The sequence below is a fragment of the Porites lutea genome, chromosome 6 (assembly GCF_958299795.1).
Source record: "Porites lutea chromosome 6, jaPorLute2.1, whole genome shotgun sequence".
NCBI lineage: Eukaryota > Metazoa > Cnidaria > Anthozoa > Scleractinia > Poritidae > Porites > Porites lutea.
In genome coordinates this window covers 27795263-27817044 of record NC_133206.1, presented here as the reverse complement: position 1 = coordinate 27817044, position 21782 = coordinate 27795263, and the positions used below count along the sequence as shown (strand labels likewise).

Here is a 21782-nt window from a genome sequence, read left to right as displayed (position 1 = left end):
TATTTATGTCGGCCTTATCTTCACATTGGTATTACTTAGTCCTCCTGGCTTATTCCAGTGAGGTATTTGGCTTCAAATGACTTACATGCTTCATTTGGAAATTCTGGCTTAAAATTGAAGAGTAACTTATTGCTTTATTTAACTTTAACTTTGTTACAATGCAATCTGCTTCAGGTTTTGGAGTTTTTTCCTTTTTAAGTTGCCTTTGGTAACTAGAGGCAGGCAGACATTTCATACCCGAGGCTGCGTTATGTATTTTTTTTCAAATATAGCTAACCGATTAAAAATAAACAAAATACAATTAGTGTACAGACAGAAGATGACGTAATGTTTTGGTTTCTAAATACCTCAAAGATGGCAGTGGGTATATTCTGATCCTGAGCCAATTCCTCTTTCCTTTAGCTGACGAGGCTAGTAGAAAGAGAAAAAAAGTTCTCAAGGAAGCTGCCAACAGCTGTAGTACACTAAGGGTGAGTAAATTGATGTGGGTTGTCATCACTGTGCTTTCTTGTAACAATTTTCACCGTCATCATGGTCCTCCATATGTCCGTTAATTATGTAAAAAAGATTAGGATAGCATAACATCTAAATTTTGAAGTTTTTGGCTCTGTAATATGAGTCTTACGCTCGGAAAAGGGCAAATATAACCATTAACAATGATGAAATGCCGCATCTAAAAAACACTGAATTTGAAAAGGTTTTTCGAGTCACTGGTGGTCATTTTAAGCTAAAAATAGTATCATGATTTTATAACTCGCGCAAATCCATTATTTACAGTTCAATTAAAAAACAACACCAAACAAAACACAAAACAACAAAAAAGTAAAAACTAAATAATAGCATATTATTTAATCCTGACAGCTACAAATATGAACTTTGTCAGTTTTGAATTCATTGTAAGACAGCAGATTTTTTTTCCTTTTAAGGAAAGTAACGGACATTGTTGTTTATCGACTGCCAGCAATGACATGGAATAAAAACTACTAATAACAGTAAGACTGTTAGAGCCATTATTACATAAAAAAATATCGATCACTTTCGCGTTTTACTAATAAGATTTGTGGCTAAAAAAGCAACAACAACAACAACAAAAATAGCAAATACTGATAATTGACATCGGTTTCAAAATCCTCATAAACTTTAATTTTTGGACGCACTTTTCAGTTTTACCAGTCTAATAAACTTACTTTTTCAAGAAATTGCTGCATTTGCACGATGGCGCCATTTTACTACTACGACCAGAATCCTTTACATTTTTCCTTTAATTTCGCGTTTTTCGCGATTGTAAAAAAATCACGAAATTAAAAGCCGCGCGAAATTTAATACCCATACAGAAAATTCGTATAGGTAATAGCATGATTTGTAGTGATATTTGGCATAAACACCACTCGTGATATTTCAAAATTGTCTCAAATCTTAAAATTTATATTAAAAAGAGCAAACAATTCCAACGTGCAAACGCGATGGCTGTATGCCTGTGCTGTAAATCATGATCATTCCACCTTATAAAGTAGTACAACTAAATCAATTTGTTTTCTCCAAATCCATTGTATCTTAGGGCGCTTTCCATTTGTCAGAACCGGCCGGCCGCTCCATTGCCCGACCAGTCAGTTTGAAATTGTCTTTTTTCGAGAGTTTTTGCTGAAAAACCATCTCTTTAGTTCATACTGTTTAAGATTTGACTGATCTGGCCGGAGAGTTTCGATTAAAAGGGAAATTCCCACTGCGATGGGAATGGTCTGGCCGGTCAGTTCTGACTAATGGATAGCGCCCTTACAAAGGTAGCCCGAGCCCACGCTCAAGAGCGTCTTGATAAGTATGGCTCTTCACCACGCCTTCCCCGTCAGCGAAATTGTGATTGAGTGAAGCCTGGGGTCAAGAAAAAAAATTCCAAGAAACCAATATGGCGGCAAATCTGAAGCTTGAACGTTCATGATAACAGTTTTAGGGGAAAGTACCACGTGCTAGCACACCAAAAGAACACAGCACTGACGTCTAGAGGTTTTTATCAACGCCTGGATCCGTTTAGTTTTTTTTACGACTGAATATTTTCCTCTGAACACAGGAATGGTGGAACTTATTAAATCCACTCTCTGGAAGCACAATTTTTTTCTCAATACATTGTGTACAGCTGTTGGGTCGACGCGTTGGTAAGTAAACCAAACGTTATGATTCAACCTTATATTTAAGAATATAATTAACGGTAAAATTTCCGTACGGCCCCAGACATTTATCATTTCTGCGTATATGTTTCGACTCTTTTGATATTATTAAACTGTGTGAAATAGTCTGAAAAAGTCCATTTCACAGTAACGGGTGCAAACGAGGTTAGAGTTGGCCTTGTTTTGACGCAACCCTTCCTGCTTTATTATGTAGATCATGTTGTTCTCATGCTAACTAGTATTTATTAGCATGATTTTCGTAAGGAAAGGAAAGAGGTTTAATGTATCAAAGGGTACTATTAAGCTCATAACTGTAAAATGGTCTAACATGCTGCACGCGTATAGCTAGCCCATTTTTCGAAAACCAACGTTATTTGAGTGAAAATGCGTCAAAAGGTAGCTTTCTTGGGCCCGATAAGCTACCGGTGTATGACATTTGCAGACTGTAGACTGCAGACCGCAGACCGCAGACCGCAGACCGCAGACCGCAGACCGCAGACCGCAGACCGCAGACCGCAGACCGCAGACCGCAGACCGCAGACCGCAGACCGCAGACCGCAGACCGCAGACCGCAGACCGCAGACCGCAGACCGCAGACCGCAGACCGCAGACCGCAGATTGTAGACTGCAGACTGCAGACTGCAGACTGCATGATGCAGCAAGACTGTAAATTGAATGAAACCAAAAATATCATAATAAAGGTGGCATCATCACCAGCAATGCCTTGTTCTGAGAAGTACATGTAAGGCCTAGAAGCGAAGTTTATATTTTTCACGCAAAACACACCGACCTCATTCCTGAAGAAGTTGTTGGCTGTTCTTCTTGTATTGAATTAGAGCAGAATAATGTCTGCCGATGTCACAAACTCGCTCATGAATCTATAGCAACAGGCTAGCAATTTAGCCTGCACCACAGACGAAACTAAACTCTGGTTATTTAAGTCTGTCTGTGAAACAGCGCCGGAATTCCTTATTCTATGGGGGCCCCACCTGTGTACTAGGATTTGAGTATGAGCAATGATTGGCCTGTTAAAAAAGCCATTGTTGATTTGCCTATTTAGAAATTCAAAATGCACTTCCGGTAATTCGTCAAGTCCAGGTAGGATCTGTTCAGTTTAGATTATTTAGCATAGATGAAATACTTGATTTAAAAGGTGTTAAATGTTCATGATCTATCCTAGTTGTTTTTGTCGACGTAACTGTAGTGAGCATGAAGTGCTCGCAATCTGTTTTACAGAAGACTACTATTTAGACAGGCATTAGTGGGCATTGCTACATGTCATTATCAATTCGCAATAATCAAAGAAGAATAAAGATCTCAACCCAATTGGTGATATGCCGGATGAGTCAATAAAGAGTCACGTTGGTGAAGAATAGCCAACAGCATCTTGGAAATGAGGCCAATGTAACTTTGCACAAAAATATCAACCTTGTTCCCAGGCTACTTTCTCACTTCACACAATGTTACACTTTTGATGGTGTCACCTTTATTGGGAACATTTTTGGTGTCTTTTAATTTGCATTCTGCAGTCTGTGGTCTGCAGTTTGCAGTCTGTGGTCTGCAGTCTGCAGTCTGCAAATGCCATACACCGCTGAACACATCATCCAGTTTGACGTTTTTGGTTTGATAAAACTGTGGTTAGTAATAAGTGTATCCTAGCCTCTTTACACACTTTACACACAGATGTTTTGGTAGACAAGTTTAAAAAATGTGGAATATCTGAGTCTCATCATTCTCCTATTATCATCCTCGTCAAAGTTTTAAATGCAGATTGTCGCATTCATCTTAGCACTTATTTGAGAGGGGTGCTTGTTTGATATTATTGCCTAGAGGTTGGGTGCTCATTCAGGGTAAGGCCCTTTTCATAGCATGTATTGAACTTATACCTAGGAAATCTTTTGTTAATTTATTCTGCTTTATGTTGAAAGCTTAAGAAATTAGACCGCTCCCTGTTTTTGAGGAATTTAATAGAAGCCCCTTGCCTAAATTTCACGAATTGGAGATTTGGTGAGCAGTAGGGGCCATTCTCTACCCCTGGTCTTTATTCGCGGACATGATTACAAAAGAAAACATACATTCAGCACAGATGCAGGCCTTATTATTTTTTGGATAAATAATTCAGTCAGAGAGATCAACTCATATGTCATCTGATGATAAAATTTATAATATAATGCAGGTGTACTGTCCAGGGTGCTTTTGACTTTGTTGTTAATTGCTGTTAATAACTGTTTTGTACATGGAAAAAGTAAAAAGGCATGTTGATAATCTTTCAATTTAATCATGAATCAATGTGATAACAATATATGGTCTTAAACATCCTGCTTTTTTCAGCAAAGCACACTATCATGTTTAACATGAACTTCTTAAAATTATCTTTTTATAGCTAGGTTGGTTAAGTTAACTAGATGGAGCCATTATCTGTCTACTACAAAAAATCCTCTATTAAGCCCCCCCAAGAAGGGGGGTAGGCTTATTTATTTCAAGCACATTTGAGGGAGGAAATTAATAGAGACAGGGGGCTTATTTGAGAAGGGGGGATATTTATATTAGCAAGATAATAATATCAGTTCCCCATAAAGAACTAGAATGCCAAGTGTAGAAGCTCATTCCACAAGTACGATTGCTGGAGATCAAGCAGCCGAGGATCAAAATCTAATCCAACACGTGAATAAACCATCCTGGATCAGTCCATTTGAAGTGTTACTGTTATGATTGCTTAATACAGTATATCAATTATTAGTGAAGAATGATAGGAGGAAGGGGGGGGGGGGGGGGCTTTAAAAAGAAAAAGAGGGGGGGCTTATTACTTTCTTCCCCTGAAAAGGTAGGGCTTATTTAAGAGAGGGGCTTAACAGAGAATTTATGGTTTTATCTGTCTCTAAATTACATGTATAGCACTAGTTTTGCTGTGAATGCAATAAACAACATGCAGTCTTTGTAGTCAGATAATGTTGACAAACTGTAGAATAATTACAAAATGACTATAAAGTCATTCACTGTCAATATAGGCCTGTACTTATGGGAAACAAATACTGCCTCAGTTAAGGTTAGTATCAGATGATGATGGGCCATTTTACTTAACATCCACCCCCTCCTCTTCCCTCTATTGATGGGGTGTTTTTTCCTAAGCCTTTCAGAGAATCATTCCTGGGATTATTCCCTTCATAAGTTAATGTTTATCCTTTCACTAAACCCCTTGGAAATGTTAGTTTTTGATCTGTACCCCTTACAAAATGTGGCAATCATATCACCTGAAAACTTTCAATTTTGTTAGAATTTTGTGTATCCTTTGGGTGATTAAGTGAAATTGCAGTGATGGGTTTACAGATCATATTTTTCATCGTTCTCGTATTTTGCAGGTATGCTTGTACGGCTCATTGTAATGTGCACAAGAACGAGCACTCAGAAGCTGATGAAGGTAAACAATCAAAATGTCCTAAACCGGTACGTTGTTGCTATTAAGAAGAAGCGCTCTTAACACAAATCTATGACCACCTCTGACTCTTATATAGACGCAGCCATGCTTGTAAAACTTAACTCGATGCAAAATTGCTAGTTATTGTCTATTGGAAGGGAACCTTTCTTTTAAATGATGTTCTTCCGAAAAAAAAAAATTCCTTCGCAATTTATTCTAAAGCCCTGTGCAAACGGTAGCAACATAGTTGGATGTTACATGTTGCGTCCGTTTGCACACCCTGTTGCATGTTGTTGGCAGTTGCTGTGCAAATTTTGAAACCGGTAAAACTTTTCAGTCAACAACTCTTAACATTTCTTTTGTTCCGTGATCGCCGAAACGTAGCGCAACAATGTAGGATCCTTCCAACATTAGTGAGTTTACGCAAGGGGACTGTAGAAAGAAGAGGACGGCAAAACGTTTGTGTGTGACAAACGTGACAGGGCTATTACTTGCACTTGCATGTTTTGTCGTGATCTTCACTTAACGTTAATGATTTCTGGTCTTTTACAAAAAGATTGTGTAAAGGAAGGTGAAGTTTGGCGGAAAGGTTTTTCAAACAATATTATCGTGACGTCACGTTTGTCAATACAAGGTTTGCCGTCTTCTTTCCTCTCCCGTCCTGTTGCGTGAGTTCACCATTGCTAGGGCCACACACACTCATTACACATGGTGTCCTTGGTAACAGTCGAGTGACATTATTACAAAAGCATCAACACACCAGGCAGATACTGGTTATCTAAATCAGCATTCACCGGCTAAGTATAGTACTAAAAGTAAGGTCTTTGTGAGTATAATAATAACAATCTTTTAATAGGATGCTCCATCACAAGAGTGGTTTACATAGAGGTCCTAATTACGAGATGTATATTATATAATACAATTAAAATATAAAAAGGTTAAGCTAAAATCGATATATATTAAAAAAAAAAAAAAAAAAAAAAATTCAAGCTAAAATCCAGTTACAGAAATAATTAAAACATACACACTACAAGTACTCAATTATAAAAAGCAGAAAAAAGACACTTCTTAAAAATTGGAAAACTTGCTGAGTTTCTTACAGTTCTCTCTAATTCATTAAAGTCTTTGAAACAGTGGTACCGCGAACGTTGTTTTCCCCAATTATATTTAATTTTGGGGAGCTTGATAGTATCGTTATTGCGCGTATTGTAGGAATGTATATCACTCTTTCTTACAATGTCCAAAGAATGATTAAGTTGGCCATTAATACACTTGTATGCATATATACATCGATGACATTTCCTACGTTCTTCAAGATTCAGCCATCTCAAGACAATCAATGCATCGGTGGATGAGGAGTGAGGTGATCTATCTAATATCAACTTAGCTGCTTTGTTTTGGAGAATTTGCAATTCCTTCATAAGTGAGACATTGTCCTTGTCACCCCAGACTAAATCAGCATAATCAAAAATAGGTAGCACTAAGCTATTATAAAAAAGTAACCGGGCATCATAAGGTAAATAATACTTAATCCTACGTAGAAGACCAAGGTTTTTATTAACCTTACATGAAATAAATATCTTAGACTTGAGTGGAACTTTCTTTCATGACATGAGGATTTGAAAAATTGATGCTCATGTAGAAATTAGCCTTTGCTCCTCTTCCCCGCTCCTGGCGTGGCGGTGGGAGTTCTCAGACTCTGTATGGTGCAGTTTGGGAAGAATTCATTACCAGACCTACTACAATGGTCGAACTTGATTTACAATTACATATGTTAAAGGATGTTTTTTCTTAAATCTCTTAACCCCTCTCCCCTAAGGAGGGTACTAAAGTTGGTTATTTAATTAATATAGTAATGGCTTTAAGTTTGTTGCCTTTGTTATCAGTATACAGACGGAAGCTTCGCTTTTAGGCTTGGGTAAAACTATATAACATTGAAGTGAAGCACCTGTTATCGTTAACTTGATCGTCACTACAGTCTACGCCCCTAAACAGCCTCCATAATGTCAGAAGCTTAGGTAGATTTAACTGAAAGCTACTGAGTAGCGATAAAAAGTGTCCTTTATTCCTAATTAACTCTAGACTGAGTAATCTGCAAACTAGCCCTACGTTAACAGAGTGACAGGTCAGGTCGACTCCCTTCGTAGTCATCACAAGAGAGTGTCGAGAGTTTCGTTGGTGCTGGGGCATTGATCATTGTAACATTCTTGGCTCTCATCTAACAGTGTAAAATCATAATATGGAGTATCAGCTGTCATCATTTGTTCAAGGGTTGGTATCATTTCGGAGAATGCGGGTCGTTCGTTCGGATCATCCCTCCAGCAGTCCAGCATTAACTTGTACCTGTCGAGAAAAAAATATTGTGGATTATGCTTTGTTCAAGTTTGCCAATTATGACGATGCCCTAATTTGTCGTCAAGTTACGATACGCAAGTCACTTTGAACTCTGATGATCGTTGGCAATAGGCAATAGGCAATCACTGTTAACAACAATCTTTTCAATAAGTACACTCATCTGAATGACCACATTTCACCTAGTTACGAGACGAAATACTGGGCTCAAGCTATTTACAATGCCATGTTTTACCGAGTGAGATTACCTAAGATTTGGTTTTTACTTCAGCAAACGAAATTTCCCTTGTGAGAAGTATAGGAGGGATGAAATTATCCATTTTAAAGCGGAACATTAGCAGGTAGTTCTTCACGTTCAAGACGTCAAAGAAACGTGAATGCAATTGGGGTATGATTCTACTTCGTCTGGTGGAGAGATAAGCCTGGTTCTTTTTTGATCGATCTACTTGCGTTAGCGCTATATTCGCCACTTGCATTTATTTTTGTCGCAATCAAGTCGCATGAGTACCTGCTAAAAAGTCATGATTGTTTTTTTTTTATGTCACTTGTTACCTTCCTAAAGATAAAGTCAATCGAAGTGTATTGTACTTTAATTTACCCCTGGCGTTTTACCTATGAAGTGAAAGAAGTAGTCGAGAACGCGGCTTTGTTATGAACGTTTTAAAGATGATCATGCCTATAGCATAACGATGTTGTTTTTAAAAGATGCTTATTATGTTTCTTGTTTGGTACAAGTATTAATTGCGAGTCATTTACAATACGTTTACTTACATTTCATCACTGCAAGTGTTTGGTTGTTCCATGCGATACCCTTTCTTAAGGAGATTGTACAACTGGGCATGGCTGATTCTGGGATAAGGAGTGCCCCCTAAAATGTTCAATTTAGGTGTTATTGTGGAATTCAAAGAACTTTTAAACTAACATTACGTCTGTCAAGAACTGTTACTTATTTTAGCTCGTGACAGATTGACTCACTACGTTGGTAGTGATCTTGAACCCAGATCTTTGGTCAACGAAGCCGAAGACGAGATAAGGTCAACTGAAAAGAGATTAAAATATAAAAGCTTCGACTGTACTCTGTTCTCTTGTAAAGCACGCCGGAAGCAGCTTACGCACGAAGGAGTATTTCTCCTTACTTCTTAAGTGTTCTTGCCGTTTCCTGCGTACTTTACAACAAAACAGAGCACCGTGTCAAGGCTTCTCTATTTGTTTCATGATAAAGAATCCGCTGAATTCCCCATGCATCACTTTTTAATTTTCAAAACAAACTTTCGCAGATGGTGCGACACTTTAGCTGCGTGTTTTATACTCTCACAAAGCACACATTTGCAACCAAACAGAGTGGGCGTTATATCTGGACTTCACCATAAATCAACATATTTCATTGGTTACTCATACTGTTAAGATTGTGGGGGAGTGCGCCTGACCGCCGATCACGTGACGTACGGATTTGACCAGATCTCGCCTTCGGCTTCCTCGACAAGAGATCTGGATACGAAATTACTATGTTAGAATTTATTAGTCAAACAAACAAACAAATGCAATGGACAATCATTCTAGTTCTAACATCAGTCAAAGCATTAAATATATCTCACCCATGGTAGCCATTTCCCACAAAACAACTCCAAAGGACCATCTAAGGAACAAGGTACAGTATGATGAAAACAAATAATCGGTGAAACAACTTAACAATTATAATGTAAAAAGTTGTAATGAGAGGAAGAGAGAAATTACCCTTGATTGTCCGCGAATCCTTACATCAATAATTGTATTTTTTTTCTAAACGTAGCCGGAAAGGTCAATAGTTTTATTGCATGCTAACATTTCAGAAGGGTATCTTTGGTAAGAACAAAATAACAGCCTGCTGACCACTTACTATGATTCTATTCATCACGAGGTTCTTAGCGAAACATGCAGTGACACAGAGTTTTACTCAGTGGAGAGTGGCCCCTTAAATGGCAGTCATGGGGGGGCGGAGAGAAATACAGTAAATAGCTAGGCCATTTGTACGATAACGTCTTTGTGTTACTAAGACCAGAATTCATTTCGTTTTTTTTTATACTTACATTTGGTAACCTCCGTGAGGTTAAAAAACAAAAGTCCTAATTTGCACAAGAAAGCAAAACACTGAAGGATTCTGGCAGTAGTAGTAAAATGATGCCATCGTGCAGTTGATGCCATCGTGCAGTTGATGCCATTGTGTAACTGGGAAGGAAGGGTTTAAACAGAGGCTCTAAAACTGGAAGCTAGGACGTATGTCAATCTTCTTTTGGTTAGAGTAAATTCGAACCCAGTCCCCTGCCTTTAAACAAAGGGATGGTAACTGGTAATGGTATGTGTTAGTCATTTAATGCTTTGGAACATCTATTAGAGGAGCTTTTGTTATGGAAAATGTCCAAAAAGTGCCTCTGGTGAACAACCCGTAGGAAAGAATTCACTCAGTAGTAGCCGGGTTTCTCTGTTTAAATCTTGGTATGTGGCTCGTGCTTATACCTGTGTTGTAGGTGAATTTAACCCTAAGAAACATTGCAAAGTTTAATTTTAACTTACACATCACTCTTGGAAGTAAAAATTCCAGTCTCCAATGAATCAGGTGCTGTCCATTTTATGGGCAGTTTCTTAACGGTGGCCACCTCGTATATCTCACTTTCACTTGTGCGGCGTAGCATACCAAAATCAGAAATCTTCACCACTTTGTTTTCACCAAGTAATATGTTACGGGCTGCAAGATCGCGATGAACAAATCCTTTACTGGCCAAGTATTCCTGATAAAAGGATGATTTAAAACTTAGTCTTTTCTATCTACTTGTTAGCCGTTTGCCTGATCCCTTTTCTCGTTTGTAGCTGTTTATTTTCTTCTTAGACAGATTTTTTCAGTTACTATTAATAGTTACCAGTTCTGACAAAACGTAATGAAGTGAAGCCGTTATTTGGGCGAATAGTTTTAACCCTTTTTTGTGGGCAACAGATTATTTTAGCTGTGAAAGGTTTGAACCCAGCGGTCATTTCATAAGTTGGTTGAGCTTTATCGTTCGGGTGAACGAAGTCCTGAATAGGACTGTTTTTGACAGTGACTGACGTTTCGACAACCTCTGCGGAAGTCATCAATCATCATCAGAGTCAAAGTGAGTTGTAGCACGTCAGTTGAAGGTCGCGATGTTATTGGTTGTCTGCCAATTAAGCCGTAATGTTATTGGCTACGAAGGCTCTGTGAAGATTATGGTGCGTTTCGATCCGTCTATTGTCACAGTTTAACAGTCGTTTATTGTTAGTCAAATTGTCGGTTGTACAGTCATTCTCTTGTAGCTAGTTTTGCTTGAGTCCATCAATAAGTCGTTTGCACTGTGCCGGTAACTGTTGACTACGATTCAGTGGGGTTTGCTCTAAGTTTGTAAACCAACCCTCTAAAGTCAGTCGTTGATAGTAGTATGAAGAGTACTTAATGCAAGTCGATTGGATGTTTCGTCTGTAAATGATGTTCAGGAATGTGATTGTTGACATCACCATTTCTTGTCGCTCGTTTGTGTTCAGTCAGTCCCGTACTTAGGTTTCTGCCGGTCTTACCAGTGTAAGTAGCCTGTTAGTTGTATCATTTTATCTCCTATACTGCTCCCTGTCTGTCCTCCGGTTTGTCTTTGTCCTTGACGTTAGTAATTATAGTCATCGTAAAGTGGTTATCGGTTTGTGTGCAACGCTTATGATGTGAGGTTGTAGAATACGTGCGATAGTTTCAGAGGTGCCTCTATTGCACGGTATAGTCGCTGTCGAATATATATTAGACCTTAGGCAAAAAAATCAAAATTGTTATTTTTCGGAAGTATTTGTTAGTGTTTGTTCGTATGATTCATTTCCCATAGCAAAGACTTAACCTACCATTCCCCTAGCAATCTGCCACGCAAAACTCATCATATCATCTGCAGAAAAAACGTGGTCTTTATTGTCGATGTCACAAGTGCCTTCGTCTTTCTCTCTAGAGGCCCTCGCTGTGGTCCTTTCAAGGGATTCAGGAAACTGGTCGTCTTTAAAGGTCGGTGGTAATGACTGCACTCTCTTTTCGTTTTCTTCTTTACCAGGTTTGGTTTCTGGAGATGATACGTATACGTTCATGGCATCACCTTTGGACTTGCTTTTCTCGTTTTCCGAACTTTCTATTTCCTTTTGCTTTCCATTAGCATCGCTGTTCCTATCCTCTGTTTCTATAGTCAAGGTTATTCCATCGCTTCCCTTCGGTTCGTCATAGTTCGTGAGCTGATGAGTGGGTCCTTCGCCTCCTACCATAACAAGGCTTGCAGCAACTTCTGGGATATTTCTCGAGCTCTGCCCCAGCGATGTCGCTTCTTTTTCCAAAGTTGAACACTGAGGTAGTATTTCAAGTAGGCGCTCAATATTGGTGTCAGCATCAGTTTCCTTGGATTTGTGCGGATTTGCTAGTTCTTGCAGTTGCTTGGAGCCATCTTCCCCTTGTTTTTCATTTTTGATCTTCCCTCTTTTTATCTCCTGACCATCCGTGTTTTTCTTCTGACTTTCTAAGACATCAGTATGGTCATTATTCTTTTTTGTAAGCTGCAAGTAGTTTAAACATGATTAAGGTCTACAAATTAATATTCTATATAGTGAAGACTGGTGAAGCAATTTTACCAGAGTCAAAAGATCATTTTCTACACAGACGAAAAAGGAATGACCATACGACATAGCTACAGCTTAAGATATTTCTTTCGTTAGAAATGAGATTTTCTGATTTCAGACCAAATAAATTACCGGTTTTCCAAGAAAACGATGTCAACCTGTGGATATAGAATGTAAAAGCAAATTCATACATTTCCCGTGTTAGAATTGAAGAAGTGTTTCTTTCTCCCCAGTGGTTTTGGCTCTCCTTAGATGTTTTAGATATACAAAACTCTTTCAGTATAGACTGCGACATGCTCTGCAAGGTGATAGAAATATTGTGGGTAATGGCGTTGCAGCTAGTGTCCTCATTTAAAATGGCCCTCATCTTTGTTGTCACCCTGAATTTTACCGTAAATTCAGGTTAAAACAAATTAGAGGAAAACCTTTGATGAGGGCATATACGTCCGCCCCTTCTGCCAGAGTGTCTACTCTCCCTTGTATTTATCATTTTTTAACCCAGAGAGTCGTTATCATATTTCTGGTTTATGCTTCATAAATTTAAGTTAACAGGAATTGAAGACATGTTCAAAAAATTTGAATTTACGTTATATTTTGAGAAATGCTCCAGGCTATACAGTTATAGGAAATGTAACGGGGCAACAAATAAGCTGATATAAATTTTGCTATTAGGGAAAAACTGGCAAAAAAACGATACGTACAATAACAAGCTTTATTTGCTGTCTTTTGTTTCTAAGCCACTGCAGAAGATCTCCGTGAGGAACATATTCCATGATCAACATGATGGGCTCTGACCGAATCCAAAAACCGAGTATGCTAAGAATGTTTCGATGCGATCCAACGTCCTTCATGAGGTCAATTTCCTGAAGAAACTGTCGTTTTTCCTCCTCCCCAGCATTTTCTAAACAAAAACGGGAGTTAATGAACAAAAGGATATCAGTTAAAATCAGTCAAGAAAAACAATATCGAGAGGGTTTGTGAACTGCTTACCCTTGCAAAGAAAGTGATGATGAAGGCATCATGTTTTGAATCAAAATGTGGACGTGACAAAACGAGCAAAGTTCGCAGCATTGGTTAGACGTATCGCAGACAATTTATGCTTACTGCAGCAATATAAATGGAACACAATCAAAATAGGATTGCCGTGATTAATCGTCAACGCGCCATCCGGATCAAGTTCCATGATCATTCGTGACTTTTCCATCAGTGGGCGGAAAAACTGGCCGTTTTCAACAAGTTATTTTGGCAGTTGGGGTTATGCGTCAGTGGCCGTTGCCGTTGTAGAGACGTTTCGACAAGATTCATTGTACAGACTGTCCCTATAGGGACAAAACATAGTGACTGTTGTAGAGAGGTGGCCGATTATGGAGGTTAGACTTTAGCTTCAGTATTAGTAAGACGTCTGTCATATGTAAGTTAAGCTATTTTTATTGCATTGTTGGAAGTGGAAGCCTTGATCCCACATGGAAGTGAACTTCGACTACACTAAAGTTACACAAACTTTATTTACGTTAACAACGTGCAGGTCGAACATGATTTGTGAACACTAATCGAAAATGGCTTAGGATAGCTTACCAAGAAGGACTTTAACAGCAACAATTCGTCCTTCATTGTCCTTCAATGTTCGTGGGCTGTCCTTGGAATGTACATTTGGACTTCTTTCACTGGTATCGGAATATATATTTGCGTTTGTTACCTCCTTCATCACACCTTTGTGAACCTTGCCAAAAGCCCCACGACCAAGTTCCCCCATGATGGTTACTCGCTCGTGTGGGACTTCCAGTGACATAAAATGAACAATTTCTTTCTTGGATCTAAATAAGAAACATCCAATATTAGTAAAAAAATTCGTTTTGTACATGATCAAACTATGAAGAAAATGTGTAGTAAGAACGGTTTTTCCTACTGCGTAGGCGGCAGAGAAGGGTCGTCCGTAGCCCCCCCCCCCCCTAAAAAAAATTTGGGAGGGGGCGAGGGGGAGAGCCCCCTTCGTTTTGGTTCTTAATCGCCATTACGGATGTATTTGACATCACCTATGACTTCGGCGACTTCAAAGCGCACATTTCCTGCCCTCACTGGACGATTTGCTACCTAAAGAGCACCATGAATCAGGACCGTCTAAACAAATGCCTACTGATGTATTGTCCCAAATCGCAATCTTCCCACTAGACACTGTGAAGATTACAAAGAGATTTGCCTGTGCTAACGAAAAACGCGCTCAGCAGACCGGCGTTCTCCTAACTGAGCTAACCAGGCGGCAGTCAAATTTGGGTAGTGGCAGCCATGGACGGCTGTTTCGCCCTTATTGGGGTTGTTCAGCATGGTATAGCCGTCGGTCAATGAAGGGGGGAAAACCCGTGTATAAAAGACCCTTTGATGAGCCCCCCCCCCCCCCGCCCCCCACGTTTCGAAAGGCTCCGCCACCTCTGATGTTTAGACACATTAAGGAGCAAAAATTCCTTTTTTATGGGGAGCAATAGAAGTCACTCGATTTCCTTGAGTGCAATTTGACTTAAAGTTGAAACTGGGGTCCAGTGCGCATGTCTGTCTTCGTTCTAGCCTGGGCACGCTATGTACCTGTCGTCTGTCGAAAAATTAACTGTATTTAAAGCGAAAACAAGAAAAACAAACAAGCGAAACACACTGTGCCTTCCTGTTAAGGTTACGCCATGTAGTACATATTGTAATGTATCATTTAAAGGCCACTTTATACGTAACAGTTTGTCTGGCCGGTTTTGTAACCAAAACATATGGTGAACAGAAAAGTTGGCCCAATTTTTATTTAGACCTTCCGTGAATCGGAAAAGACACCACGCCAAAAAAAAACAACAAACAAATCGGTTTTCGAGTTCGAGCAAAAACATTATTTTTCCTCGGAGAACTACTTTTCAAAGAAATTGTTGCATATGACATTAGTGTCAATGTCAGTGTCAACTTTGTAAACATGCGTGGAGTAAACCCTCTTGACTTCTCAGTGTCATTTAAGCATACCGTTCTTCCCTTTTTTGCCTCCTTCGGTAGATCCCTACGAGAATTGCTGCCGCGAGAGTAGCAGTGATTCCAAGAACTATCCCCAAAGTTTTTGTAACGTCATCGTTAGCTGGAAAGACAGAAATAAGTTAATGTAAAAAGATATGGAATGCATACAATTTACATGTACGTCATCCATGCGAGGATAGGTGTTATTGTCTCGGTTACGGGAGTTTGTTTTTGTACTTTTTTTGCATTCTGAACATTTTGCGTATATCTCTTTTAAAATCTGTTTTGTTTTCCCCGTCTTTTCTGCTAAAGTGGCCTTCAAAATGTCTGTTGTAAAATAGATGGCTTCATTATCACCATAATTTGACTTGATTTTTTGAAGTTTTTAATGATTTTTCATATCAAGTAACCATGCTTTAGCCTTGCAATTTCATGCTGTTTTCTCAGTTAGGATAATAAAAATGCCTTCTCGGAAATTTTGGGTCTTCATTAGGTAAAGTCTCCCTATATATTAAAAAAATGACGGAGATTATAAATAGGATAATGCCTAGTTAGTTAGGCCTTCGTCTGAAAAATAATGACCGAGCGTGTAGAGTAAGGTAGAAATTTCCTCATTCTCCTGAACGTGACTTAAACGTCGGTCATTATAGTGGCAATGACCTGTTCTTCCATTTACCCTGTTCAAAATAATAAAGAGATGAATTATAAGTACATCTCAGAGGATTTGTTTTTGCGGCCGGCATTTTCTGGATTGTTTCTCATCTAATGGCATCATCCATGACCTACGGGTCTGAACGAATATAAAGCCTCACTTGTTCTGGGGGAAGTAGCCTAGACACGCAACGACGCGTGACGAAGCCCTTAGAATGTCAGCTTGGGTTAAGGTAAGCTATGTTTTGTTCCCTTGCGTTACTTACAGTAGACGTTTTGTTTATCCTGCCGTATCATAGGTGAGTTAGTTTGAACTTGCCAAGGAGTAGACCAGTCGCTTTGAAGTCGGCCAATCCACGAAGACACTTCAATCTGATAGATTTTGTCGCAGTTAAGTGTCAATAGATGATATAACTTCGCTGAAGTATGCTCTTGTACCCGGCGTTCTGCTCTGAAGCCCTGTGGATTTATCACCCTAAAGCGTATGGTGTTCTTCGTAGTGGCACACGCGTCACGACTCCATGTGAGGTTTACTGCGCAACCATTTATCTTGCTTTTCTTCTTGTTAATAACTGGAGTTTTCGGCGTGCCTTAGGTTCACAAAAATATATCGTCATCAGTTAGTTATTTACTATACCTGCCAACTTTTTCTGAGATATGAGCGTGAGATTTTTATCCTGGGAGTGCTGGGATTTTTGAAGACGACACGATCATTTTCGAAGAAGTCCGAAGTCTTCCGAAGACGTCCTAAGTCTGCCGAACTCTGCCGAAGGCGACCTCGCTCCCAGTGCTTTTCACTTCAAAAATCAGAGATCGTGAGGAAGGTATTGTCATTTATTCATTTTACACATGGTTTTCGTTCCTTACATGGGTCTGAGTTAACATATTTTTGGAAATTGTGTCAAGCAAGACGGCAACAACTCACATTTTTCAATCAGGCGTGAGAAATTGGCCCGCAAGCGTGAGCCGGCGTGAGATCGAAGTTTTCAACCCGCAGGCGTGAGAGTTGGCAGGTATAATTTACTTGTGTGTAGGCTACAAGGGAGTCGGTTTAATTCTTTTGTTTCTGATCAATTAAGATGAGAGCACCAAAATATGGGGATTCTTTCGCGACTGTACGGTTGTCACTCCAGCTGGTTTAATTGGCCCCGTTTAGCCATCTCGTCTAACAAGACGCTCAAGTATTGACCACCTCAAAGTTACTTCCGTTTTTTCAGCGTAACACGTATGCATTTTTAGATCACTACGACAATCACATGACTTTTGGGGGGGCATATAGTTTATTTGTAGCACGAGTAGCATCATTTGCGCCCTAGCGGAGCGACGTTTTGGTTGCCGTCGCGTCGTCCAATCGTCAAGTCCCTAATAAGAGCAAGACAACAAGGCATTACAATTTTGGCAGCGTCAAGATGTATAAAGAACGAAAACGGCTCACTTCCGGTCGACGTGTGTCACTTAAAAACTCATTTGGTTAAACTCCCTAATAACAACAGATTACCTTTGCCCAAGTCAGAAATCTGATTTGCAGACAAGGCAGTTTCGATTACATGAAGGTCCATCAGTGCCCCAACAAAAGGTTTATTTACCAATGGCAACTTGAACAGGACTGGATGATTTCCTATCACATTTTCCGTCTCAAGATGGTCTGACGATAAGAAGAAGAACTCGTTCCATTGTTCCTTCGTTAAAATTTCTGTTCCATTTACAAACACCTTGATCTTAGAGTCCTCACAGGTAATGGCAACATGATTCCAGTCACTGATTGCGAAGTTTGCTTTTGCTATAGTGTTATGTATCGACAAGATGACACTGGAATTCTTTATTGCTGCGTAAAATAGTTTTCCACTCACAGACCAAATCGCCATTAAAGGTCCCTCAATACTATCGATTTTAACCCAAAAAGCAATTGTAAAGTCGCAGTTTGTAATGTTCATTTTGGGCACGGTGACAAAGGAGCCTTTTTGACTAAAATGCGCCGCTTTACTTCCAAGGCACCGACCTTCAGTGTAGTTGACCGCACCAAAAAAACTACGAAATGAAAATTAGAGCAATGATTGTTAAAATAAATATGAAATATAACCTTAAAAGGAGCATACCACAAGAGATCTTTGAAAGTTTTTGAAAACTACGACAAATTATGAAGGGACTCTCCCTTGATGCACAAAGTGACTTACGATAACAGCGTTGACGTACGATAACGATGATGATGGCCATGAATATTATTATTCTGATGATGATGATGATCATTATTATTAGGATCATCATCGTCATCATTATCATCATGTTCCTTCAATAGGTTATTTATATGTTATACTAACCTTACATCTGAATCAGAACCATCTAGGAACCAGTGGCCAAAATTTGATGTCCCTAAGAAAAGATCATTTGTTAGATTGACTCATGAAAGATTTTTTTTTATAAATTGGATCACAAAATTAACTGAATTCTCCTAATGTTAAGGAGAAATTTCTTCTGTACAGTCGCTTGATCGTGGATCCTTTTTTTTGGTAATTTATCATTCATCATCTTATAATTTGTCACCTGTAATTTTTTGTTACTATTTTATGCATGTTCAGGGTGAAACTGTAAAAAACTGTTCGGAATTAGATTGCTTTCTCTATCTAAATCATCTAGGAACCAGTGGCCAAAATTTGGTGTCCCTAAGGAAAGATCATTTGTCAGATTGACTCATGAAAGGGTCATTTTTTAAAACTTGGTTCAGAAAATTAACTTAATTCCTCCTATGTTAAAGAGAAATGTCTTCTGTAGAGTCGTTTGATCAAAGATCCTTCTTTTGTCAATTTATCATGTATCATGTTATAATTTCTGTTTTTTTTAAATAAAATATTTCAGGGCAAAACTATGAAAACTGTTCGGAAATTGATTGAACTCTCTCCTTCAATAGTTTCATATGACGTAACCCATTTAGGCAACCGTGTGTCTCCAAGTTTCGTCAAAATGTATCTAAGATAAAAGTAAACTGCTTTGGGGAGGTTGTGGAGGGGCGTCCACTTCATACATGTAAGTGTTAGATTTAAAGTTAATTAGCAAATGTTTTAAATTAAAAGCCATCTGTTCATTAATTACCTTTACATCCATAGAGTTCCACCCTCATAGAGATGTGTTTATGCCAAGCGGTTGGTAGGAAACGGATGTACCGTGCTCTTATGCGTGGATTTAGTTTATGAGAAACAATGGTATCCGGGTCTGTGTTGCCATCGAACACCTGAAAAATCCAGGTAGGACGCACATGCGTTAAATTCACTCAATATATTCGATTCTTGCTGCATTCCTCAAAGAAAACGGGTTGCCAGACATATTTTTACTCTGAACAAAAGTGCACACGAGCAAAATATATACGTATTTAAAGGTTGGTGGAGAAATGCCCTACTGCTTTTTTCACTTTGGCGAAGGAGAGGCGTCTCACCTTATCTTTACCTTGTCCTTGCTCTGTGTAAACATTGAACTTATCTCCGTTGTCGCTGTACTGTAATCTGTAATGTGTGACCCACGTGCTGCTAGCATTGTCTCCTTGAGTAGCAATCTTTGCTACAAGGGTACGCTCTTGACTGCCCAGATCTATCTGCAACCATTGCTTAACATTATTGGTATAAGGTGACCACGATCCTACTTTATTTGAAGATCTTATCGCCTTTAGTCTGCCGTTGATGGCTGCATGCTCGGCATCCAGTTGCGAAGAAGCGATGACTTGCCCGTTGGAGATCTGTCCGTCTCCCATACCGAGAGCTTCTTCACATTCTATTGAATAAAAACAAACAACGACGGCTCTCGAACAGAACTCTTCTTTGACGGGGTAATCTGGCTTTGACATTAACCGATGCACCTGGGTTTGATGAACGTAAAAGGTAATGACGATGACGATGATGTGGTCCTACTGATTATAGCAATACTTATCACTATGATGTTGTTGTTGTTAATGATGATGATAATGATGATGGTAATGACGATGATGATAATGGTAATTGTGGTAATGGTGGTGGCAGTGTTGGTTGTAGCGGTAGTGATAATTATTTTAAAACTGAAGATTATTTATATAATGATGACAATTTAAAAAATGCTGCACAAACTTGGTATAAGGCGTCCCATTTACTAGTTGGAAGAATACCTTGATTTAGAAGCTCTAATCTGCAGAAGTTCAATAGCTTTCGGGTTGGATTGACAGGAATCCAAAAAATTGTAAATAATGGCTTATTTTTAACGCTACAATTGAGGGGGGAAGTGAAACTTAAACGATCAAGATACAAACCATCACAAATGATGGTGTTGGCATCCTCACTCCATGATCCACCAATCCCGCAGCGAGCAGATGAAGGACCCCTGAGATATCCACGGGCGCAGTTAAAAGAGCAAATCTTTCCATGTGGGTGAGTTGGTAAAAGACAATCAGAAGGTGAAACAAGCACATCATCCCGCAGTGAAGGTTTTCTGCACTTAGTTCCTTTTTAAAATAGAGAGAGTGTAAAAGAGAAGCAAAGTAAAATCCTTTTAGTGCTTTTTACTGGGAGCTTTATTTATTTATTTTGAATTTATTTTTGCTGGAAAAGTACTTTACAGTGAATCTAACATTACTTGATGAATCTGGAAACGTCGTGATTAGTATATCAGTGGGTCGCTCCGGTTGTAATTAATGGACCTTGCAATCAAGTATTAATTTTTCTGTCTTCTTTTTATTGCATTTCTTTCAAGTGAGTGGTACCTTTTTAAGATTCTTAACTGGCACCTCTATACAATACACACGAGCATAATCTGGAAAAAAATTCTAACCCTTCCAAAAACACATGATGTTTTCTTGGAGTTACTTACCTGCCGATATTGTGCAAAGGTACCGATGGTGATGACGACAGTCTCTATTTTTCAGTTTTCCCTTCGAATTTATCTCTACACAATCTCCCTCGTCCGTCAAACTATCCAAGTGACTGCGTAATTCATGAAAGTAACTAGCTTGTGAACCACTGACTAAACCAACCCCACTTAATATGTGACTGGGATTCCTGCGCAGACCAGTCCATGCGCTTTGTGTTAGAAATGAGCCAAGGGCATCTTGTTCAGCACGTGAAGTCACCATAGGAAGACTAGATTCAATTGCCTTACAGGCCGATTCTGCCGCGAACCAATCCAGTGCGTAAGAAGAGGCTCTGTAGCAGGAACCGAGGATTTGAATCCAGTCCTGGGGGCAACCTGCGAAAGACAAATAGAGACCTTTAGATTCTAAGACGAGTACGACTACGAGTACCAGATTTCCTCAATACTCAGTAGTGCGCGCGAGTAAACCAGCGTCATTTTGGCGGGAAACGTGACGGTGGTCGTCATTCTAGTACGAGTTAGTGTGTTAGCAGTCACAAGTGAGTTATAAAGTGTTATAGGTTTTATTATTTTGCAGCTGGGAGTTTAACCTCGTTCAATAAAGATAACAGGGCTAATTTTGTGGTGGAAAAGATGTAGAATGAAGCAATCCACGGTGTCTATTTTTTGAAAATACGCGAAAAATAAAATAAAATTCAAAGGACGCAAGACGCCTACAAATTTTGGAGGGAATTACCGAAATTACGTCATCGATAAACTCACGTGTGAGATTA

At 39.2% G+C, this 21782-nt stretch overlaps 1 protein-coding gene across 1 annotated transcript in view; it reads right to left on the bottom strand.

Moving 5' to 3' along the window:
• Positions 1-7448: 7448 nt before the first annotated feature.
• Positions 7449-21782, bottom strand: part of LOC140941700 (platelet-derived growth factor receptor beta-like) — a 37538-nt gene continuing 23204 nt past the window's right edge. Inside the window, exons 5-9 of the mRNA XM_073390712.1 lie at positions 11803-12492; positions 10480-10694; positions 9525-9565; positions 8701-8797; positions 7449-7920 (exon numbers count right to left, since the gene is read on the bottom strand). Of these exons, the coding sequence (XP_073246813.1) occupies positions 7728-7920; positions 8701-8797; positions 9525-9565; positions 10480-10694; positions 11803-12492 (1236 nt within the window). The 3' untranslated portion in view covers positions 7449-7727. The remainder of the gene's footprint in view (positions 7921-8700; positions 8798-9524; positions 9566-10479; positions 10695-11802; positions 12493-21782) is intronic.